The sequence below is a fragment of the Mastomys coucha genome, unplaced genomic scaffold, assembly GCF_008632895.1.
Source record: "Mastomys coucha isolate ucsf_1 unplaced genomic scaffold, UCSF_Mcou_1 pScaffold6, whole genome shotgun sequence".
In the NCBI taxonomy this organism is placed as follows: domain Eukaryota; kingdom Metazoa; phylum Chordata; class Mammalia; order Rodentia; family Muridae; genus Mastomys; species Mastomys coucha.
This window is the reverse complement of record NW_022196912.1, coordinates 41,978,592-42,003,900: the sequence shown is the minus strand read 5'-3', so window position 1 is coordinate 42,003,900 and position 25,309 is coordinate 41,978,592. Positions and strand designations below refer to the sequence as shown.

The 25,309-nt window shown below is 44.3% G+C and overlaps 1 protein-coding gene across 5 annotated transcripts in view; it reads left to right on the top strand.

Moving 5' to 3' along the window:
- The window catches only part of Rnf144a (ring finger protein 144A), a 114,191-nt gene extending 107,273 nt beyond the window's left edge, over positions 1-6,918 (top strand). For all 5 annotated transcript variants that reach the window (XM_031357235.1, XM_031357233.1, XM_031357234.1 and 2 more), the window contains one exon: positions 2,833-6,918. In XM_031357235.1, coding sequence (XP_031213095.1) covers positions 2,833-2,964 — 132 coding nt within the window. In that variant the 3' untranslated portion in view covers positions 2,965-6,918. The remainder of the gene's footprint in view (positions 1-2,832) is intronic.
- Positions 6,919-25,309: the final 18,391 nt, after the last annotated feature.

The following is a 25,309-nucleotide window of genomic DNA, read 5'->3' as shown; positions in this document are numbered from 1 at the left end:
GAGAACACAGAAAGCTGGGTGCAGCACACACATCTGTAGCCCAAGCACCAGGAAACTGGAGACGGGGTCCTGATGGCCACCCAGTCTAGCCAAACCTGTGTTCTCAGGGTTAGTGAGAGACTGTGTCTCAAAAAGAGAAAGTTGGAGAACAACCAAGAAAGAAACCCAGCTTAGGCTGGAGACCTCCACACGAGTATGAGCATACCCACACAGTTGGGCACGCATCCAAACAAATTTTTCTAAATTGAGAACTTTGGGCTGCATTTTAATCCAATGACATGGTGAGATTCCATCATCTTAGGCCCAGTTTTGCTCTGCAGTGAGTGACATTTAAAATGTTCTGCTCCATAGCTTGCTTGCTTGCTTTTTTTTTTTTTTTTTTTTTTTTTTTTTTGGTTCAACTGGGTCATCCCAGGACATCTGTTAGCAGGGAGACTGGGCATGTTCACAAAGCTTGTGTTCTGATATAACAGTATTGGCTTATGAAACTCATGTGAAGGAAGCCAGTTTTCCTGTAGCCCTCAGTGCATGCTGAGGTCACCACCACTTATGTAGTGAGTAACGCTCTCCGGAGCCTGGACCCATCCCTCTGCCATCCATATGGTGCGTCCAGAGCCTGGCCGTCAAGGCATGTTCACAGAGTGACAGTTTCCTTGTGTCACTCACTTTTGTCTCTTCCTTTTCACCTTCTGGTGATTTCTGCATCTGCCAGTCACCAACAGGCAGTGGTTTGACAGCTCAACCTAACCAAACAGCATGTAAATACAGGCAAGGTAGGCTGAGGAGCTTAGCCGAGGTGGTGTCTTACTGGTGAGAATGGAAGCTGTGTGGTCACTTTGGAGGATGTGTGGCTGCTTCAGGCCTGTGCCGGCTGGTATTATTAGGAGCTCCAGATGACCTTGGGTGACTCCGCTGTGCGATTTGGGACCTCAAAGTTAAATGTTCGTGTTTGTATGTGCACCTGAGTGCAGATGCCTGCCGAGATAATGAGAAAGTATCACATTCCTTAGAACTGGAATTACAGGCATTTGTGACCTGCCCAGCATTGGTATAAGAAACCTAACTCAGATCCTCCAAAAGAGCAATGTGCTCCTAAGTGATGGACCATCTCTCCAGCTCCCACAGTGTACTGGCTGGTTTTGTGTGTCAACTTGACACAGGCTGGAGTTATCACAGAGAAGGGAGTTTCAGTTGGGGATGTGCCTCCATGAGATCCAGCTGTGGGGCATTTTCTCAATTGACCCTTGTGGGTGGTGCCATCCCTGGGCTGGAGGTCTTGGGTTCTATAAGAGAGCAGGCTGAGCAAGCCTGGAGAAGCAAGCCAGTAAAGAACATCTCTCCATGGCCTCTGCGTCAGCTCCTGCTTTCTGACCTGCTTGAGTTCCAGTCCTGACTTCCTTTGGTGAGGAACAGCCATGTGGAAGTAAGCTCAATAAACCCTTTCCTCCCCAACTTGCTTCTTGGTCATGATGTTTGTGCAGGAATAGAAACCCTGACTAATACACACAGTGCGTATGTGATTTTTAACATGTCACCTGACCTACTTGGTGGGATCCCACCGCCAATATTATGTTTATCAAGTGAGTGTCCCTGGCTCAGCAGAAGCAGAGCCTCATTTACAAATTGAATATGATCTTATTCACTTATTTATAAATGTGGACATGTATATGTACAGAGGTGTAAGGACACATGTATGGTTTGTTTCCAGGAACAATTCCAATAAAGGAATTCCTTTCTTTACTTATATTTGATGCTTCACCGTATAGTGGGCCTCAGAGATCATTTATTATATCCAAAGTTGAGAAAACAGACTTGGGGGAGTCATGCATTTATCATCTTGAGCACTAGGTGGCAGTCAAACTCCATATTCAGCTTTTCAGTAGGAAGAGTGTGGCTAATCTAAGCAAAGATAGGGAAAAGAAGACCTTCTTCATTTGCAACAATCCCACTGCCTGGTGTAGGTGTCAGCAGGTCTGTGTTTGGACCATATTACCAAGAGGCAAAAATGAGTTTTGTAAAAATCAAAAAAGTCCATGTTGGGTTTTAAATTACAGAAGAGCAAAGCTAGTTCAGTGTAGGGTCTGATGTCCCATGGCCCTGCCATTCTAGTTCCTTCATTGGAAGCATCCTATCCTTGCCTTCTTATACATTAATCATCCTGGAATCCGTGTCATCTCAGCTGTTCCCTGTCCTCTAGCCTTTACCCTGTCCCCTAGCCTTTGCCTGGGCTGACCTTTACCCAGTGCTGAATCTACTTCTTGTGAGGTTTATTAGCCTTTGATGAAATCTTGGTCTTTCTATTAGACAGCTTTCTCTTGGAGTGTCCAGATCTCAGATGCCACTGCTTATGTAGCAGCTAGCCATGATCTAATAATAATGGTTGTTCAGGGAGAAATCACTAAATGTCAACCATAGAAGAATGAATTGGGATAGACCATGAAAGGAGAATAGAAATGATGTGAGGAGAAAGGGGAATACAAGTAAATGAACCAATGGTTGTTTGGATAGATAGGAGGAAAGATGGGCCCATGGATGATTGTTGGAGAAATAGATCTATGAATGAATGGATAGGTGGTGGGTGAATACATGCAATGCTCCATAGATAGGTAGATAGGTGAGTGGGTGAATGAATGCATAGATGGATGGTTAGTTGAATAGATGAATACATTGGATTGGCAAAGTGTATGGTGGGATGCTAGATAGATAGATGGATATATGAACAGATGTATAGATGGATTGGGTAATGATGAGTGCTAGTTGGTGTGGTTTAAACTTCAGCTATAGAACCTGCAGACCAGCTTTCCTCACCTCTCTTCTTTGTTTCCCTTCTAGGTGGTGGGAATTTTTGCTGGATTTGGGCTCCTGCTCTTAGTGGCCTCCCCTTTCTTGCTCCTGGCCACACCCTTTGTACTGTGCTGCAAATGCAAGTGCAGTAAAGGTGATGATGACCCATTGCCCACCTAGAGGATGGCACGATGCTGGAACAAACCCCTTCCTCGGGACATGTGGCTCCCCTATCCCCTACCACCCCTCTCACTAAACATGTTATTTGCCTTATGTGCCCCATTGAGCTTCAGTGTCCAGCTTGCTGCAGAGATTTCAGGGATGATGCCAGCAAGTGGGCAGAGGCCCAGGTGTGGTCTCCTGGGTGCTGCTGAGGCAAAGGAGGCAGAAGTGGGTGGGGGCATCCCACAGAGTCGTTCTGTGTCTGCAGACCTGGCTGGAGGTGGCATTAGCTGCACATCAGGCAGTTTCCTCCCCCTGGCCTTAGACTGGAAATGTCAAGTGGGAGTTTAAGAGACCCACTTGGATAAAGGGACACCTTGGCTTCAAGATGGCACCATGTTGTCAGTAGAAGTCTTCAAGGATTAGGACTCTCTTCAGCCAGCACCTGAATATCAGACTTGAGAAAACCACCCTGTTTGTGACAACTGTTTTTATTCCTAAAGGCATTTAGTAAAAATACTTTTTAGAAGGCTTTTCCCCCCTGTCAACTGAGTAGTGAAAATCAATAAGGTGCGTATAAACCATCCTATGCCTTTTTTCGAAATGTGCATTTTATGAAGTTATAGATAAATCTTTTCTGGCCTGACCATTTTTTCAGGAGCTACAGAAAGCCTTATGCACACTCTGTGTTTTTCTTGGAACCTGTAATCAGTTTTTGAATGCTGTGAGCTGTGTACTGTTACCCATAGGGGCCCGTGTCATTGCATTTCTTTGAAAACACTGCTACATTTGAAGGATCATCTCTAGCTTAACACCATTGCCCTCTGCCCCAGTTCAGCTCACAGGGCACATCCCTCTTTCTCCCAGATGGCATCAGATGCCTTTGAGTATCTTTAAACCAGATGTTTTCCTCTGAACTGATTTTACTCCAAGTGACTCTGTTTTGATTTCTTGCCCCACTTTTTAGGCAGGCAGCAAGGAGACAGTGTCATCCATCCCTGGGGAACTCTTGAAGGCTGGGTTGGAGCTTTCTGAAGTCTATGCATTGTTCAAATGCTTTAAGTAATTGGAAAAACCATGTGACTCACACAGTCTGAACCCTGTAGTTAACCAGTTTGTTCTTGCTAGGAAAAAGAGGAGAGAGAAAGAATGAAGAAGGAAAGAGGAAGGAAGGAAGGAAGGAAGGAAGGAAGGAAGGAAGGAAGGAAGGAAGGAAAGAAGGAAGGAAACGACCCTTCTGCTTCACTTAATTTTTCTGATGTGCAGAGTTTGTGAATTGATCCTTCCCTGGGCTATGAGACAGTTTCCATATCAACAAATAGCAAGATAACAAGAACACACAGGTATTCCATGAATTGTCTCTGAAAATCAGAAGCAGTGCTTTCTCTCAGAATTGGCTTTCAAAGTCCAGTGTGCTTCCCAGGAGCAGGCTAGAGATGTGGAGGTTTCAGGAGGGGATGGCTGGTCTGAAGGCTTACTAAGCATCCTACAGAGACAGTCTTCTCATCTCAGCCATTTGTCTACTGCAGGCACATCCTGAGTGGCTGTCTGTGTGACTCTGCATTTATGGGTCAAGGTTAAGCCCTAGCAGACACTCCCTGCAGAGCAATGACTTCATTTTCTTTATTTTAAATTGACAGTGAATAACTGAGGTAAAACAGAGCCACTGGTCTCTCACCCTCTGGTACTGATTTTCTTTATTAAGCTAAAGCCATTTAGAAGCTCAGTCCTCACCGAAACCACACTCAAAAAGCCCCGCTGGTAGTTGCAAATTACAGGTGTAATTTCTTCTGGGTGAAGCCTAGACCTTGAGCCTCTGTGGTCAGAATCTGGTCAGTAGCTGAGACTTGAAACCTGGAGCCTACAGTTTGTATGAGAAGCTATCCAGCCACCACCCCTTAAAATGCCCGGCAAGAGTCTCGGTGGTCCTGGGCCCTGGTTCCTTCCTGCCTTGCCTTGATTACTACTGTCTGATTCATTGTTCAGTGACATTCTGTCCTTGTGGTGGGTGGTGACTGCAAGCTCAGACTCACTAATCAAAGATGGGCTCCCCTTATGTCTGGGAGACTTCTCTGGATGTCCACACACCTTTGTAACCCCACCTACGCTCACACAGCAGCCTACAATGGGCTTCCTATAAACATGGCTGGACACAGGTGGGAACCATAGGGCACATTGGGGCCAAACAGGTGTGGTGAACTTATCCTGTCTGCCCCTGAGTCTTTGTATCAAGCACACTTACTCAGTTGGCTTTAGTAATAAAACCTAACTTGTCTGTTCCCTATAAGAAACACCAGCAAGATCATGTTGAAATATATAAACTTGTGTATTTTCCCTGAGGGGGTCCTTTGAGTAGAGACTACCACCATGTGTTTATTATGGACACTCAGCTTGAGCCATGTGTGGTATGAAATGCACGTGGAGCAGTAGAGGTGGCCCCAGATGCAACTGGTCACTCTGTCGGTCCTAAGAAGCCTGAGGGGCTCTGTGATCAATCATAACCTCATTTCTGTGCTCAGTGTGGTTCGTCAGAACTGAAAATGAAGTTCCCTGAATCAGACTGTTTTCCTGACGGAAGAAGAGCTGGCCTCATGGAGAAGTCCCTTCGTGACAGGCTGTGGGGCTGTACAGTATGGGTTCACTGAGCACTTGCTGGTCTGGGGGTTATCCACAGCCAACCATGCTACGGAGTCTTACTGGGTGTGCTTATCTCTGCCAAACTCAGTCCTGCACCTTGTGTCCTAGGTGGCAAAGCTTCACATTCTCACCCAGGGTGATGCCTGTAGAGGCTAAGTCCTCATGGAGGACCGGGTGACAGCTTCTTGCAGGGACAGAGATTTGGATTGCCTGAGTTACAGCAGACCTCACTACCTAGGAGTAGCTCTGACTATGGAACCAACACTTGTCTACCCACCCCATCCCCCTTTCGTACCTAGCTTGAGAACAAATTCTCTCTACAGTGTATTATTCCATAAAGCAGATAGGAGACTCTGGCCAGTTTCCCACTGAACACAGTACGTGTGGGAGGAAGGAGAGTGAGGCTTGAAAAACTGGCTTCAAGGTGAAATTATATTTTTTTCCCTTGGAGTTAGAAAGAGGAAAGGTTATTTTATGAATTAGAAGAGAAGAGTTTCCCTTGGTAGTCTTTAAATATTAAGGGATTGGAAAAAACAGGGAGGACTTATTTTGTATACTTCCCAGATTTCCGCTGATTAATAAATATACCTGTGAATATATATATGTAAATCACAATGAAATTATCAAGGGAGACCGTTTTGCATGTATACCATTTATGAAGGTTTCCTTAAAGAAAATAAATACCAAAGCTTGTTTCTCCCTTACAATGAACCCAAACTCTTATGAATTTAAATGAGGTGAAGAAATTTGGCTGTTGCCAAAAACTCAACCAGGAGGGAAGGGCTTATGTTTAAACAATTAATGATGCCCTGTTACTAGGGGAACCCACCCTTTTGGTAGTTAAAACCCCATGGTCTCCAGCCTACCTGACTTGTATAATCCTGTCTTCCAAGATCCCAGGGCCCTTCAGTTAGGTGTAGCTGTGTGCCACGTGCCTGACTTTTCTTTTATACTTTGCTTACTTTGCCTTGGGTGTATTTTAATCTTGTATAAAAACATGCATGTGTCGGTCATGCGCACGTGCACATGTATACATTCTGTATTTGACAAATGGTGGTAAGACCAAACAAACAAAAAAAAAAAAATAAGAGAATTGCATTTGTGGTTTTGCAATGTGAGTACACTTTGTACCACTAACACTGTGATGTATAAGAGCTGTATGAATGCCTTTTCATGTTGTGATTTGTACTTTAGAATCCTATGGAAATATTTGATTTATAATTTCAATACATATTTTAAATTTATTCTGCCTTATGTAGTCTCTCTCCCCTTTCAAAAGAATATCCTTTTAAAAGGTATTTTGGCTGGAATACAGGTGAATATTTTGTAAACCCTGCCTGGCTCCATCTTTTGTGACTGCTTCATTGACTAGCCTGAAGATTGGATAGTGAATATGTCTGGAGGCGGGAGGGGAAGAAGGACGGGTAGGAAGGAAAGAGAGAGATCTTGCAGCTTGGAACACAACATGTGTGTTCTGAGACTGTTAATCACTGTGACAACATACCCAACAGAAGCAATGCAAGGGCTTATTTTGCCTCATGGTTGAAGAAGCTGATCTCTTCCAGTGGAAAATAGATGGCAGAGCCCTTAGGAGCAAGAGTGTGTCGCTGCAACTCTTTACATCTCAACCAAGGAGGAAGCAAGAGGGAAGAGCTGGAGGTCTGCAGGTTTTCTTCTCCGTTTTTATTCCTTCTTGGATCTCAGCTGCATCAATAAGTGACAATAGGAATACAGGGCAGCTAGTCACAAGGCATCCACAGTCAGCACGTGCATGGGGAGGGGCAAAGGAGGGAGGCATGCAGATGCTCAGCTTGCTTTTAAAACAAAATTCGGCTCATGACCCCTTCGTGAGATACGTTTGCCGACAGTGAAGATGACTTCTTCAGTTAAATCCTAATAGAAGTATCCTCATAGGTCTCCTCATAGGTAGACCCAGATAGACGTCTGCTTGCATGGTGATTCTATGAAGATTGACCATCATACCAATCCATGACATCATTTCTTTAACATTCAGGATGGATCTTTTCCCCTTCGTCTGTAGAAACACCTTCATAGACACACTCAAAGGAGTGCTTCACTAATGATGAAGGTATTTCTTGATCCACAAGTTGAAGATCAACCATTACAGACTCCCTTAAGAGTAGTCTCAACTCTCCAGTGCTCAACTCATCTAGATAATGGGGTGAATCAGCTATCAAACCACTTCCTTACTTCTTGTGGTGCTGAACCAGTGTTACATCTCCAGGAAGGCTGCTGTATATGACATCACTCCATCCATGTACCCTATCCATGCTGCCATACTTTAATGGGGGCACTTTAATTACCAGTGAATGCTGGAAAAAGTGCATAAGTGCAATACAGATACTTCTGGTAGTGAAAGCAGCCATCTTTCCAAATCAACAAGGCATTGGTTCCAGGGTTCCCTCAGATAGTGGAACAGATGCCAAGATCCCTTACATAAGATAATGAAGAGTCTGTAATCCATATGCACACATCCTACTGTGGACTTTCAGTAATTCTTCAGGCTTTCCTCAAAGCCTCATACAATTCAAATGCTCTATTAGTTACTTTTATGTTGCTGTAATAAAATCTCATGAACAAAACCTACTTAAGGCAAAAAGAATTTGCTTGATTATCCAGACATAGAGTCTATTACAGCAGGAAATGCATGGGTTGGAGGCAGGAGCAGGAAGCTCAATGATCGATCACATTTCATCTACACATAGGAAGTAGACAAGAGATGGAAAGGAAGTGAGATGAGAATATAGACTCTCAGAGCCCACCCCAAGTGAAGTACTTCCTCTAGCAACACTGTATAAAGGTTTTATAACCTCCTGAAAACAGCACCACCAACTGGGGATCAAGTATTTAAACACATGAGCAGATAGGGAACATTTTTCCCACAAGTCACCACGGATTCCCTGCAAGTAGTTGTTATAGGGGAATAGCCACACGGAAGAAAGTCTATATATCTAGTGCAGAAGTGACTTCAATTTTTTCTGGATATCCTCCCCTCCATGGTTGGTTGAATCTGCTGACATCAAACCTACATATAAACATGATGAAGTGAACAGAAAGCCAAAAAATTAGTACATGTCCTCTGGAGTTTTCCATCTGCCTCATCTGACCTTTCTAGGATAATATATACCCCATCCACTAAGGTGAATCTAGGAACAGGCAACTAGTTATTTGTCCTGTATTCAAGTTGGAAAAAATATCCATTGTCTTAAGACATGGGTATAGGGATGAGTTCTCTGATAACTTGTTGACATGGGCACCGAGGGCTCAGTGCATTGGTTACTTGTACTTTGCTGTGACAAAAAGTATGGAGGAGAGGATGTACTTTGCTTGACAGCTCAAGGGCACAGTCCATTATGATGAGGGACTTGGGTCATAAGACCATGAGGCAGCTGGTCCCACTGCATCTGATATCAGAAAGAAATGAGTGCTAATGTTCAGCGCCTTCACCCATTCATCACCACCACTCCCCACCCAGTGAACAGTCTAGAAAGGCTCCCAGCTTTACCTAGAGGCTCATCAAATTCTGTCTAGTTGGGATTCAAGATTTACCATCAACTTAGTATACTGCCTATCACAGAGCTTTGTCTGAAGTCAATTCTTAGAATAAGGAATGACAGGTGCATAGCAGGCTTTGGGCATGGCATGGACATGGACATTCAGCCCTTGGAGGTCTAGAAAGATGTCCAGGGGATGCCATGCATGAGTAGGCCTTGGACACGAATAAGAGTTAATCAAGGAAATGAGTGTTGAAGAAGTGGCCCAGTGCAACAAACATGGGCAAGTGGCTTGATCTTATTTGTATATTGGCAATAAAGTTACTCAAGTGTTGACCTCATGGTAGCACAGAAATTTGGCTTTCATTGGCAAGATTCTGTTTAGCTTCCTGGGTGCTGTAAGAAAGGACTGCACCATGTAGATAGTCATTGTCTCACAGATTGGTAGGCAGGAAGTCCCAGATGAAAGTATCTCCAGGGTTGGAACCTTCTGAGGGCTGTGCAGAAGAATCACTCATGTATCTTTGTTTCCTCTTGGTAGTAGTAGTACCTGGCAGCCCTTGGCCATCTCCAACTAGTATGTACATACACACACACACACACACACACACACACACACACACACACACACATCTCATCCTATTCTGTCTCCAACAGCTTGTGGTGTTCTCCCCCATGTGTCTGTGACCTACAGTTATGGCCACACTGAGAAACTCAACTTGATCATCAGAAAGACCCTATTTGCTGACAAGGTCATACATTCATGAGTTCCTGGGGTTCATTTTGGGGGGAGTATAATTCTGCCTTTACCTGGCAGCACGTTGCACAGAACACTACCCCATCAAACGTATCAGGAAGTCACTGATTCAACTAAGCTGATGGATCCATGAGCTTCTGGCATCCACCTATCTCTGTCCCATAACACCAGGCTATCTGCACATACTGCTATGTTTGGTATCGAAATGGGTGCTGGAGATCTCAGCTCGGATTCTCATGCTTGGACAGTGGGCACTTTATGGACTGAACCATACCACAAGTCCCCATGTACAGATTCTTAACTGGTCTTTACACAGTCAGTGAGGAACTCCAAGTTAGGCAGGTAGACTTCCTTCCATGAGACTCAGGATTTGGCTTGCAGAGTCCACCCAGCATACATATCCTCAATCATAATTCATTTGGGGTCCACAAAAGGATAAAAGCCCAATTGTGCTCAGCTATTTGAGGAGAACCTTTCAGGGAAGATAAAATGAGGTTGCCCAGAGCAGAATATGCTCCTCTGCAGAGCTCCTAAGGCATTGTTAGTGCACAATGTATGGTAAATAATCACGGAATGTTTTTATTAACAACAAAGGAGTAATCAGGACCATAATGAAGCTTGCAGATGAGACTAAACTGGGATTTATAACAAATACCAATTAGGAGACAGAGACAATGGAAAGAGACCCCCTACACCAGAGGGAAAGTTACAACAAAGCAAGTTTCCGTTTTGCAAAATAACCACAAATGCACCTGCAGAGGATGCATACTGCAGGGAAAGCCCAAAGTATTTAAAGAGAGACAGTCTCCAGACACAGCATTTTTATGACAGACATGGATGAACGGTACAATTGATAATGCCAAACATGAGATGTCACCATATTCTTCAATGAAGATGCAATACACTGAAAGTCCCCTCATCTAGGTGCACTTCAGGAGCTAGCCAACTGTTTGGGATCTGTTCTGTTTCATATGGACACACCTTAGGCCTCCAAGCTCATCTTGTTGATTCCCCACCTCTGTTCCCATAATCTTCTCTGTGCTCTCTCTGATGCTTCAGCCAAAAGCCCTTGAAGACCTCTCTGCACTTGAGTGATTGAATCAGGTCCTTCACTTACAAGATCCTTCCAAATAGACCCACTTAACTACTTACTGTTCAGTATAACCTACAGTCCACAGGGGAAGGAATCATGAAGTGGGTAGCCGTGTGTCCCTTAGAAGAGGTGGGGGGGGGAAACAAGGCCACATTTTAGGCCATACTAATAGGTTGTTTGACGTCTGTACTATTACCCCCCCTAATACACAATAGCTTTCTAGCTTCTGTCCATACAAATTCCACTTGGGGCCTGGCAAAGCCTTGCAGAGCCCCCCAAGTCCCCTTTATTCATATCATCCTCATTCATGCAAGAAATTTGTCCAAATTTACAAAGCATTGTAAAAAAAATTACAAGAATGGGGTTCATATTTTAAGTTTGGTTATGACAAAGAGGGGCGCTTAGGGCTGCTGGGCTGGCCAGGTTAATGGTAGTGGGTGTTTACAGCTAAGCCTTTTTATATCTGGATAGGCCAAGAAGCAGAGCCAACTATAACTCATTCCCAGTGTCCCACCTACTCCAGGCAAGTTCCACCTCCTAAAGATTTCAGAAGTGCCAGCATCTGGGACCACATGTTCAAGCACACACACCCGTGGGGGTTCATTTCACATTTAAACCAGAATGAGTAATAAATGCTAAGACATCAGGGTAAAGGATGAGGGCATGAGCTTTGCATCTGTCCTAGAGAACCGAAGAAAAGACTTTACACTTCCTGATACTGTGGAGAACTCACATTCTGTCTAGCTACCCATCCATTGAGTAAACCTGAGACCTCGCTACCAGCATTTCTGAAGTCACATGGGATGGATGGACAGATGAAATTTGAAGATGACCACATCTTCTCATAGAAATCTGCCCAGAGGTCCGTGGGTGGAGTCAATCTCTTCAAAGAGTATATGCAACACAGAGAGTGCTCCCTGGAGGAGCAGCTTGGAAGGAGAGGTTGAAAGGAGATAAATGATGGAGTCGATGAGAGGCTAGAGCAGGTTTGCCATGAATTTGAGGCCAGCCTGGGCTGTGTAGTGAGCCCTCACAGAACAGAAAGAAATCAGATGGAAGTTAGGAGGAAAATAAGTTAGGAAAGAAGGAAAGAAGAAAAGAAAAAAAAGAAAGAAAAAAGAAACGGGACTGACAGTGTAACTGGAAGTGTTTAAAGCCTATTTCCTGCTTTAATTATTTTTAGTACTCTTTATTTTTATTTTATATGCATTGGTGTTTTGCCTGCATATACATCTGTGTTAGGCTGTGGCATCCCCTGGAGTGGGAGTTACACAGCTGTGAGCTGTCATGCTGTGAATAGAACCCCAGTCCTCTGGAAGAGAGTAACCAGTGCTCATAACTGCTGAGCCATCTCTTCAGCTCCCATTCTTGCTTTTGAATGAGTTTATTTTATTTTTTTAAAGTTACTGTTTAGTGCTCTAAATATCTCATGGAAGAAGTATGGCTATGTTTAAGGTCTTGAATTGCTATTAACGAAAAGGTACTGTTTTTCATGACATAATTGTCTTGAAGAATTATCCATCATCCAGAAGTCTCATTAGAATATCATGACTGGATTCCCTACAATGGGTCCCCTCTCTTTCCTGCTTCATCTTGTGTTTCCTTTCTGTTTTCTGCCTCTCTCTTTCCCCTAAGCCTTTTAAAGTCTAAGTAAAACATGACTAACCCTAAGGATGCAGTTGGGTGATTCTTCTTCTGATGTCACAGTAGTGTGTTGGCACTTGGATGGGCTTCCACATGTGTCTTCCTTCTGGAACCTGGTTCCCTTGTGAGCAGAAGGGGCCTGAGTTGACCTTTTCGGTTTTCATAATGTCTCAATGAATGAGGAGTAAATGGTTTCAGACAAGGTAGATGAAACCAGTGGGATCAACTGGAAAACTAATCTGTTTTGATGACATCATTAATTCTTCACTAGTTACCTTTGACCTCCCCTCCCAGGGGTCAGAGGTGGAGAGACTGCTGTCTTTTCAGATCTCAGCTTCACTCTTAAGTCAAAATTAACATGCTAGACCCAAGCAAACACAGTATATGGTGCTTTGACTGCTCTTCTCAAGCTTGTTCACATCAATATTATTTTGCCCAGTTTTATGCCTCTAAGTTGCTTTGGGGCTGCCAGTGTCAGCATGGAACCCTGAAGGGAGCTTAGCTTCCCACCAGGCTTCAGTTGAATGTGCATGAATAGCCCATAGTAGCTGCTTCTATTGTTCCTGGAAGCCTTGTATTATTTAGAGAGCAATTAATCATTTTTCTGAGGCAGCCTGGGGAGCCAAGCCCTCGGTGTGGTTGATGATGGCTTTTTCTTCCAAGATGAGCGAAATAAAAAGCCTAGCCAAGGCTTTCCCAAAGACAGGCTTATCTCCCGCACTGATTGGCAACATTTCCACTCCAAGGTGGAATTCCATTACCAAACAGCCAGCTTACAGACACAGCTGAAGGTTGGCACCCCTGCTGCCAGGATCTGTGGACTCTTGGCACATTCGCTCTATGTAGCTCATGCTTCAGGCCTAGTGCTGGGGCTTATAGCTTTGTCTTGCATTTCCTTTGCTAAAAGTAACATTGCTCCCAGATCACCCAGGAATGAGTATTGCTAGAATTTCAGTGGTTGGTAGAAAGGAGTACTTAACACATAGTGGAGAATCTACTGTGTGGTATTAATCTTTTATCTAAAAGAGGGTACTTAACAAATATCACTGGTATTTTAAATACTTATGTAGTTTATGCAGATGAGTATTTTCCTGCATGTATGTACATGTTTAGTGCCTTGGAGTCATGAAGACTGTAGATCCCCTGGAACTTACAAATGTTTGTAAGCTACCATGTGGGTGCTGGGAACTGAAACCAAGTCTTCTACAAGAGCAATGAGTATTCTTAACCACTGAGAAATGTCTCCAGTCCCATCAAATATTGCATATATTTTAGTAGTACAAATCTGATAGCTATTGTTTTCCATCTGACTCTGAAGTACGGAAAAAGATAGAAGGAATATACCAGACAGCTACTATTTAAAAAAAAAAAAAAAACATAGCTCCAAAATTCAGTGGCTCCAGCTGAAAACCATCTAATCACACATAGTCTAGTGTAGTGATTTTCAACCTGTGGGTCACACCCATCAGAAAACACATATTTCCCATGGTCTTAGGATTGCCCCAAACATAAATTAATTTTCTTGCTATTTTATAAATGTAATTTTCCTATTAAACGTGTCTCAGTTCCTAAGACCATCAGAAATATGTGTTTTCCAATAGTTGTGACCAACAGGTTGAGATTCACTGGTCTAGTGGGACTTGTAAGGACACAGTGAAACCTCTGAACTGGACATTTCAATGGATGGGAAAAGGGTTCATTTGGGGAAACTCAAAGCTGCCATGGCTTTGAGTTTCCTAGAGAGTACAGAGAATAGCAAAAGGCAGGGAAAGCCTTGTCAGTTTTAAGGGAGGAGGTTGTAGGGGCAGTGAGGAAGGGCATAGGGGACCTCAGTGAAAACATGAATATAGACAGGAAGACTGAACTATGTCAGGCTGATATGCACACTGACATCAGGAGGGTTGCCTTGGTTTGTATATGCTTGGCCCAGGGAGAATCACTATTAGAAGGTGTGACCTTGTTAGAGTGGGTGTGTTACTGTGAGTGTGGGCTTTAAGACCCTCATCCTAGCTGCCTGAAAGCCAGTATTCTGCTAACAACCTTCAGATGAAGATGTAGAACTCTCAGCTCCTCCTGCACCATGCCTGCCTAGATACTGCCATGTTCCCACCTTGATGATAACGGACTGGACCTCTGAACCTCTGAACCAACCCAAATTAAATGCTGCCCTTCTAAGAGTTGCCTTGGTCACTGAGTCTGTTTACAGCAGTAAAACCCTAAGATAAGGGTGGAATATGGGAAGGGGACACATCAGATGGAAGAGGAAGGGCCGATGCCTGTGCCCCAGAGTCTCCACTCCATGAGAACAGGAACCCTATTCCAGGTACACAAGCCCTGTATTCTCCCCAGCTCTTCTCATCCTGCTGTAGACGGAAGGCTGTTAGAGACCTGTCAGTTTCCCGTGTACATTGGGGATCATCAGTGAGCCCCATACATCATCTTCCTAGCACTACACTCTGAAGCATTACTGAGCTGAGTATTGGGCAAAGATAGAAAAACTGAGAGGTTAGGCTTTGCCTGAACTGCTGAGGCATGGTCAGTCTTGCTGGGCTGGAGGGCCTTGTGTGGACATTGATCCTGGAACAGAGCACAGAGCTAGGATTGACAGTTGTTGTGAGACAGACTTTTCTTGGGTCCTTGGGGAGATGTAACACACACAATCACACACTCATACACAATCACATACACACACACACACACACACACACACACACACACACACACAAACACACATCTACTCACCCCAGAAAGGGAACCCAGGATAGACAAAAGTAATAGTTGCACCAATCAATTGTGACCCAATGAGGTTTTTTTACTGGGGTCTTCCAACTGGAGCATGGGTGCAGAAGTTACTTGCAATGATTAGGGATAACTCAAAGACAGATGCTTCGCCTGAAAGCCAATCCCAGCAAGGTCCAACCATGCGTCTGCAGTTTATCTGGTCAGAGTTTTCACTCCTTAAGAACTATTTGCTTCCTTTTATACTTTTGGTAGGGTCCCTGAAGAACCTTGAGGCTTCTATTTTTTCCTAAAGATGTGAAACTTTGCTTACTGCCTATTTACATCTGGTAGTTCTAGGATCTCCCCCTCCTTCCAGGGCCTCGTATTCTGGTTTGGAGAGAATGGTTCCAGTTCAGAGGAGGTGCCATATGCAACAGCAGCAGATAGGATAGAGATCATCAAGCCTAGGTTGCTAGTTGGGAGCCAAGAGGACACCCTTAAAAGGACACCCTTGCAGGATGGATGTGGAAGACCATCCATGGGGGCATGTGGCAACCTCAAGGGCTTCTGTTTGGGTTCCAGCTGTGGATGAATATGTGTAGGGTCTTGAGGGTATAAATGCAGACAAGGAGCAGAATGAAGAGCGGGGACTTTGAGTTTAGTTAGGAACAGCAGAGTTAGTTTGTGTACATGGAGGAGCCCAGTGGATATCCCATGGGGCAGCTAGACCTAGAAGAAAGCCCAACAAAGTAATGGGTGCAAGCTTTGACTTTGCATAGAAGAGCAGTAGGGCATCAGGAGGAGGTATGCACGGGGGCAGCAGGAGGTGTGCATGAGATGGAGGGGAGTTGGGAGGGAGGGAGAGAGAGAGAAAGAGAGAGAGAGAGAACAGTATGCATGAAAAGAGCAAGAGTTGTGCATGAGGGGCCATATTCAACAAGGAATAAACTCAAGTCAGGAGAACAACACTGATGGATAAGCAAAAGAGAGGACCATATTTCCCAGAATTTCCAAGTGGTGGAGGGAGATGCCATGAGTGGAAAACACCTCCAAGGAAGCTTTGGATCTTATCGAAGACTGCAAAGGATAGCTCTGTGGGATCTTGTCAAAAGCATCCATTATCTCTTACAGTGAGGAAGTAGTTGACGATCTTGTCAAATTCCATCTTCATGGAAGTGAATGGAGGATACAGATTGGTGTAGGAGGAATGGTGGGGAGGGGGAGACAAAAGACACATTACGAATTCAAATGGTTGAAAGAAGTAGATCAATGCCAGAGAGAAATCTGCTTTTTTGAAAAAAAATAAATAAAGGAAGGAAGAAAACTAAAATAGGCCTAAATACATTATAAATATGCGTGCTAAATAATCAGGGACAGGAGTTTGGAGAAGGTCCTTTCAGTAAGGGGGTTTAGGATGAGGGAAATCTTCCAATAGATATATAGATAGATAGATAGATAGATAGATAGATAGATAGATAGATAGATAGATAGATAGATAGATAGATAGATAGATAGATAGATAGATAGATGGATAGATAGACAGCATGCAATGCAATGATCCACCATGGCCAGCAGGTGGCGCGGAAGTACCGTGTTTCAATAGTGTCTATTTGGCTTTGTTACTGTTTTATTAAATTGTAATTTTGTTTGCTTCCTTTTTCTCTCCTTTGTTTTGTTTTGTTTTTTTGTTTTGTTTGTTTTTATGGTTTGAGACATGGATTTTGTGTCTGTCCTTTCCCATTTCTTCTCACACCCATCTAGTTCCTTTCCAACTTCTTGCAAAATATTTTCTCTATCACGATCCATGGCAAGACCCTGGCTCCAAGTAGGATTTGAGTGAGGAGCTGGAGAGTGGATAGGGTGATCAGGTTAGGCCTTCCTTTTCTGGACTCACTAGGTGGAGACCCCTCGAAGCTCATTCTACTGAGGTCCTATTTCCTGGATGTGGATCCACTTCTCAGGAAGGTGGTTTACCCTGAAAACAAATATCCTGAGTGGGCCTGGTGTTGGCGCTTCCAATCTTTTGTCCTTCAGAAGCCTCAGCATGAGAAATGAAAGTTCAAGGCCAGTCTGGGCAGTTAAGTAAGACCCTGTCTCGAAGCATCGAAACAAAAGAAGACAGAGGAGAGAGCTCACTATCTGAGTGCTTGCCGAGTGTGGGTGAACAATGACAAAGAATTATATACATACTGGGGGAGAGAATATCCTCAGCTAGAGTCATCTTTCTAAATAAAACAGGTTTATTTGTTCATTGTTCTAAGTAAACCAGGTACATTTAACTGAACAATCTTCTTGGAGAGTTTCTCTGTGCAGGTCTTAGCCACCAGTGACATAGGTTTTCCCATGCCGCATAGCGATGGTACCACTATCGTGGCCCAGGTGGACTCTGGTCATTCTCCCATTCATTTTTCTGGTGAGGGTTCTCCACTTTTTCCCCTTCAGAACCAGCCCCAGTTTTGACAGATTTATCCTGTCTACATCCAGAATGTCACTGATTTCCTCACACTTCCAAGCTCCGTGTTCCTCCCTCTTCACCCTGGTAGTCATTTTCTTGACAGCACTTCTGTTTTTTGCTGACCTCATGCACTTATGAGACATTTTGAATGAGTACCAAGCCCTGTGTAAACCTCAGCCAGGTGCAGGAGGTAGACCCGAGTCCACGTGGCTGGAAACCATGGACCTTGCAGTGGGTCCGGCAAAGCGTGGGAGTTCACTAGGTTGGATAACTAGGGTCCAGTGTAAGGAAGGTTGTGGGAGAGGGTAGGGTGGCAAGCAGGGGGAGGGGGAAGGCAACAGGGATTTGTTCTTGTTGTTTTTTTGTTTTTTGTCTTTTTGTTTTTTGTTTTGTTTGTTTGTTTGTTTGTTTTTGTTTTTGAGCGGAAACTGGGAAAGGAGAAATAGTATGACATGTAAATAAAGAAAATATCTGGAAAAAAAAAAAACTGCTGGAAGAAAAAGGCGGGCTCTCGTGAGCCACACTTCACAAGGGACTTTAATGGGAGCTACCACAGCACTTGCCCCTCCCATCCAATCAATCCTCGAATTGCATAAGTAGCTTTTCTATAATTGGATTGTCTTCTCCCTCCCAGACTTATCTCCCCCTGCTCTGCAAGCCCTCAGTCGACTGAGCTCCTGGATAATGTCTGGTAATATACATTAAGAAATTGGATTCTTTTTAAGACTAGGCTTCCTCTGCATTTCCTCTTTGATGAGTTGGGACTGATGTCACTAATGCCTTTCAGCACTGTCAAGTGGGCCAAGAGTCCTCGACTCCTTCCCTGATTCCTACTCCTGGTTAGAAACCCTTTGCTCTACTCAGCTGATGTGTGATGTTCCCCCACATACATCATAGAAACCGGGATTGTTGGTGGGGGTGCTTACTGGACAAGAATAGGGTTGATTCTTGAGAGGTTTCATTTGTCACAGATCTGCTTTGAGCACTGTCACAGCGTTGGGGTCAGTCAGATGATACTTGAGCCCTTCCCTTCCCCATCTTTGGATTCATTTATGATTTTCAGTCCAGCCTGCCCTTAACCTTTGCCCTCCCTGTAAGCATACAGTCACTGTTATTAGATAAGTTCGAAGCTTTTTGCTATAATCACCATCGGAAACTTAAAGCCAGCTCTTGTTTCCATTCTCCAATCCCATTGCTACCTGGTGAAGTAAACAAATGTGGCCTTCCTTGGCTCATTCATTTATTTTTCTTAATTTTATTTTAACGATTTAATTTCTTGAGTTGAACAATGTGATGACCATTTATTCTTGGTTGTCAGCTTGACTACATCCGGGATTACCTAAAACCCCAAAATGGCTGGGCAAACCTGAGGAGGATTTTTTGCTAAATAAGAAAGGTTAGTGAGATCCACTTCTGACCAAGGTTTTTGAGTTGGGAAGACACATCAATAATCCAGCTCTTTTGAGCTGGGGAAAAAACAAACAAAACAAACAAACAAGCAAGCAAAAGACAACAACAAAAAAACCCTCTAACCTGGGCCACACCTTCTGAGCTTACTCTGTTGGCTTACTCTCAATCTCACTAGCAAGACCATTCCTTCACTGACCTTAGAGCCTACTTTGTTGGAATTCTGGGGTACACTGAAAACCAGCAAAAACTTTCATCAGCATCCTCATGAACTAAACAGTTACTGGAATCTTGGATCTTCCATGCATAGACAGTTATTCTTGGACTAGCTGGACTACAGCCTATAAGTCATTCTAAAAAAAAAATCCCCTTTCTATATATAGAGTGAGACTAATTCTATAATTCTGTTGCTCTAGAACCCTGACTAAGGCAAATACAGGTTCATGTATTTGAACACTTTCTCTCTAGCTGGGGGCATCATTACAGAGGTCATGGAACCTTTAGGACTGGCTTTGAGAGTTTATAGCTCCACTCACTTCCAGTTCACTCCCCAGGTTCTTCAGTGTGCCTTCAAACAGTGATTAGCAGTTTTTCTGCCCTAGCCACCTGGAACTGTAAGTCAACATAAACCTTTTTTTCCTTAAGTTGCTTTAGGTTGTGGCATTTTATCACAGTAACAGAAAACCACAAAGACACCAGGTGTTTCTGCTTACACTTCCTCTCTAAAATAATGCGGGGAGGAATTCCCCACTACCACCACCCAGTTCGTACACTTATATTCTGTAGATTGTGGGATTTTATGTTTTTATGGTTTGTCTAAATTCTGTGCAGTCTCAGAATAGGGATTTTGATATTCTCTCCTCTCTGGCCAAAGCATTGTTTAAATGGAAGATTATTATATCTCCTTATGAGAGGTTTTAAAGATGGCTCTTGGGTTACAATTTGGTTTTGTAGTTTTGTATGACATAACTATATTTTGATGACATAACTATATTTTGAGTATTTAACAATTCCCCCCCCCCGTGGTTTAACCAAAATTCAGACTTCAGTACTGTACTCCAGTAAAGTTTCTGGTTTTGTGGCTCAGAATTAGACCTGTATCAGCTAGCTGTGGTCCCAGTTGTCATTATCCACTTACATATTCTATATTGTGAAAGTTTTGTCTGCTTTTGTTTCTTGTAAAATGAGAGGTGAACTAACATTCTGCCACTGGAATGTTTCTGTTTATTGAGACAGGTTTGTTACCTCCTCCTCCTCCTCCTCCTCCTCCTCCTCCTCCTCCTCCTCCTCCTCCTCCTCCTCCTCTTCCTCCTTCTTTTTGAGACATGGTTTCTCTGTATAGTCCTGGATGTCCTGGAACTCACTCTGTAGATTAGGCTGGCCTCGAACTCAGAAATCCACCTGCCTCTGCCTCCCTAGTGCTAGGATTAAGATTTGTGTGCCACCACTGCCCAGCGGTTCTTTACTTCTTGTTCATACATGTAGGGGATGTGAAATCCAGCTCTTAGGTTTGATTTGGTTTGTGCTGGAAGCTTGTCTCTGTTCTGAGCTCACCCTCTGTGAGTCTGAACAGAGAGCTTCCATGTTCTTGCCTGGAAAGCGACCATTCCTGCATTTTCTGGTCTTGATGCACATTAGAAACACTGGTTGCAAAATGTTAGGGTTCCTAAAAAGATACTAAGATAGTAGAGCTGATGTGACTAATTTTGTAAATATGCTGGGCTCTCAAATATAATGGTCCACTTTACCAATGACTATGTGATGCCCACCAAGGCAGCCTTCTGGCAGCTCCTCTGTTCCATTGAACATTCTGTGTATGATGCCTCTGCCACAGCATGGCTGTTCCCACTTCTCCAGGGCTCCTCCTGTCTTACTCCTGCAGCCCAGAAGTCCTCTCCACCACAGTTATTTCTTTTGCTTCTGTAATATGCAAAGTAATTCTACTCTGGCTGCTTCCCACAGATACATCCAAAGGGCTTCCCTGCTTAGTTGCTGTGTTGATACTGTGACCATGGTTCTGTGTGCCCATTGCCTGTGAGTACATTATGCTGCAGGGCTGGCCAGCCAGGCCTCAGTTCTGGCTCCTCTAGTTCCTTCCCTGTAGGTGAGCGCATCCTTGCTCTGATGCTGCCTCCAGATGCCAGGAGACTCTAGTTCCATGTAGGTAGTATCTCTGCACAGACACAAGGCACTAGAAACTATGTGTTTATCTACAGGGTGGATATATACTTGAAGTCCAGTTGGAGCTTCACATTCTAAAATGCTGTGGTTTCTTTTTGTTCCCGGATGGGACCAGGATAGAAGAAAGAAGATGTGGATGTCTCAGTTCTCACATCCTAGAGGGGAAAGTGGGGGGTCAGAGGCCAGGAGCCAGTGTCTACCTACTTGTGTCTATTTCTCACTACTTCTCATCTACAGCAACAGACACAGTCATGTCCAATCTCCATCAGGTTCTAAGATCCATTCTATCTAATCTGAGGCAGAATATTGTATCAGCTCACAGGAGTGTGGGACTATGGGTCAGTGCAAGGCTTTCTTTCTCTGTTAGAAGAATTCTGAGGGTCTCTAATAGCTCTGGGGCTTTGGGAGACACTGACAGGCTGTTGTTTCCCAAGGAACTGTGCATTTAGAGAGTCTCTTCAAATCACAGGACAATGGAGCATCTATATCCATGCCCAACTGAGACCAAGCAGAGGCTGGTATGCAACCACAGCCAGTGAGCATACTTTGGTCCACCTGTGCCTTCTATGCATTTTCAATGCTGTTGTATATTTCAAACATGATCATACATGCAAACATGTTTAAAATTGAATGTACACTGCATGTGCTCTCTGAGTTGGATATTACTAACAGTTCAGGTCATGTGCCAATTCAGAAATATCGCCCTTTCCTGTCCTTGCTTTTTTGATGGCGTCCGGGTTTACATATTCATGCAGGATGTGAATCAACCAGGTCAGTAGAAGCTTGATAGAGTAATTAGGAGCCAAGTTTGGGGTGTTTATATTTATTATCAAACACTGGCATGTAGATCTAGAATGACTGCATCCCACAATACCAATGTGATCCTCAGGCCAAGTATAGAGCTGACTACAACATAGAGGAGGTCCTGCCCAGTCTCACTGCTTTGCTGGGGCCGGGAAAGGTGCCATGTGTTCAGCTCCCATGCTGCGTCTGGCCAAAGGAAATTAGTTAGAGCATAGTTTAGAGAACTATTGACACTTTGAGGTGATTTATCCTGCACAGACTCATGTGATGAAGCCTCTGGTCACTGTTTGGGGGTCTGTGGAACCTTAGGTAGCTGAGGTATAGCTAGAGGAAGTAGCTTACTAGGGGGCAACCGTGGAGTGTTATAGCCTGGCTTGTCATCCAAGTAATACTACCACCACCCCTCAATTTAGCTAGAAGCCACATGAACCAGCCACCATGGAGTCTTCTGTCATTGTGCCTTCCCCACCACAATAAACTCTATGCCCTGAAATCAGGAGCCAAAAATAAAACCTCTATCTTTTAAGTTGCATCTTGTGACAATATCTGGTGATATTGAGAAGAACTCATTATCACCAGATGATATTGAGTTCAATATCAATATCATCTTAGACCTCTACTAAGGTGATGAGAGAAGGAACTCATGTACCACCTCAGCTGGCCAGGTGGCTTGCTCTGAGCTGCTGCAGTTGCAAGCAATGTGGTGGGAAGCCACAGAAGCAGAAGCTAGGTGAAACGGCAGGACACAGACACAGGCTGGAGGCACTGCCAGAGCTCAAATCTGTGTTACTATACTCTGGACAATAAGGAATCCCAGGATGTTGATGCTAGTCAGGGGCTTTACCACGACAAATCTGGACCAAGGCCGGAGGCCACATGGATGCAGTAGTGAAGGGGATGAAACCCCAAGAAGAGCTGCCTTCCCTCTGTGTCTGAAAGGGATAGGCTTGGAGCCTGGTTCAGCTGGAGGCAGTTGTACCACCCACACCACTCAATTAGGAGAAGAAAGAGGCTCTGGCATGACTTAGCTGCTCCACACTTTATCCAGGGCAGGAGCATCTAGACATAGGAAAGACTCTATTTCAGTAACAGTCACAAAGTGGATGGCAACCCAGGAGCGGGCCTCAGGGAGGCAAGATCTCCCATAGTGCGAGCAGATCAGAGGGTGGTCACAGATGAGGACACATTTCTTGGTCTTTTAAAGTTTCTGAGTTTGCCAATTTCAAAAACGGTATCTGGGGGAACTGGGTCAATGAGGATGTGCTGCACAGGCATGAGGACCTGAGTCCAAATCTTCAGCACCTACAATATGCCTAGAACCCCAGAACTGAAGGGTAGGCAATAGAGACAGCTGGATTCCCTCAGGCTCACTAGCCAGCATGGCTAGCCAGAGTCTGTCATGTTCAGTAAAATATCCTGTTACAGGGGGATCTAGAGGAGAGTGACAAAGCAGGAAATCAGACATCCTCTTCTCCTCTAGCATTGTGTATGTGTGTGCATCCACATACAGGTACACACAGGTGCATGTGCATACACAATCGAGGGGAGGGAGGGAGAAGAAGAGGTACTTTCTACCTACACAGCAACATATCAGTTGAAGCTCCACTTAAGCATCAAGCCATCCTGTTTAGCTGATATAGAAGAGGAAATGGATTTTCAACACAAATGGCTTTCCAGGATGTTCGCAACTCCTTGAGTGGAGCACAGATGTAGATGGCTTCATGAATCGTGCTCTTTATTCTCCTAATCCCCTGGTGCCAGTGGCCTAATTTTATTCAGGCTCCCCAAGGTCACAAAGGGATTCCTTTCCTTTTGAGGTAACCCATGGCAGTTGTGCCTGTTCAAACATTGCCAGCAGGCAGCTCAGAGCCCGGTGAGTGTGTGCTTGACGCAGGTGTGCATCTGTGAGGGTGATGTTTACCTGTTCAAATACCGGATTTGACTTAAGGCAACCAGCAGCCGTTCTCATCGATCATATCCAAACATCCAGACAGGGTACCTGCCTGGGTTCTAATGCACATGACGGAGGATGTCCGCCTCTGAGGCATTATGGTCATACTTCTTTCCCATTAAGATCCGAAACATCTGTTCTCCACAGCCCATTTACAGGCTACACTTTATTAGGTATTAGTTAATGATCACAGAGTCATTTGCCTTTTAAAAGTAGGGGTTTTTCTCTGCACTTAGAGTTGGTGTTTGGGGCTAAAGTGGCCACTACACAAAATGTGGGGGTCCCCAAAGAATATCTAGAGCATCAAAGCATTAGAATATCTAATGCAGGGTCTCTGCTTTGTCCTATCTTTTATCCAATCCACTCTGCTCTAGACCCTTGTTGTCCTTGAATGACAGTTGTAATTACCTCTAGTGCTGTGGGTTATCCTAGTGGGACACTAAGAGCAGGACACCCAGGAGTGGGGCTAGTGAAGGTGGACAGTTCCTATTCCAGTAGACCTGAATTATTTATTACCTGTGGATCCTGGGTAAGAATTTAGTAGCTACTCCCTGACTCTACAGGAGCAGCAACTCCTAACAACATGAGCGTGGTGTGGCAGGATCCTGAAGCCAAGGCTGCCTATGAAGCAAGGCACTGGTCTGGAGATCTGCGATTCCCTTCAGTGGGCTGTCCAGTGCTTTCCCAAGTATCTTAGAGCTATAAGGTCTTTCATGTTCAAGTATACAGGTATGCAACAGTTTTAGTAGAGGTCTAAGATGAAATTCTCAGGATTCATGGGCCAAATGAATAGCTTGGCTCAGACAATGAAGCAACGAGTCCTGGGATTGCTCCGTTGCCCTGTAAGAATGTCCAACAACTGATTCTGAGCTTTCTAGGCCCATGTTGTACCAGCACTCCCATACACATCTCAGCACTGCAAGCTTGACATTCACAGAAGGGTATACAACTCATTATGGAGATATTATCATATATTGCCTAGTTAGTTATGTTTGCCTTCTAGGATGTCAGGCTCTGCTTTGGACAAGGGCACCTCCTTGTTTGTCTCTGACACTATTTCCATGAGCACCCACACCCACTACAGACTGCTTAACTGAAAAGGGAGATTCATGTTAAGGTGATAAATGAAAACCAAACTCTAAAGAACACTTGTTTCTTGTCCCAGGTGCACAGCACAAAGTGCACAGCTCCCTGCCCC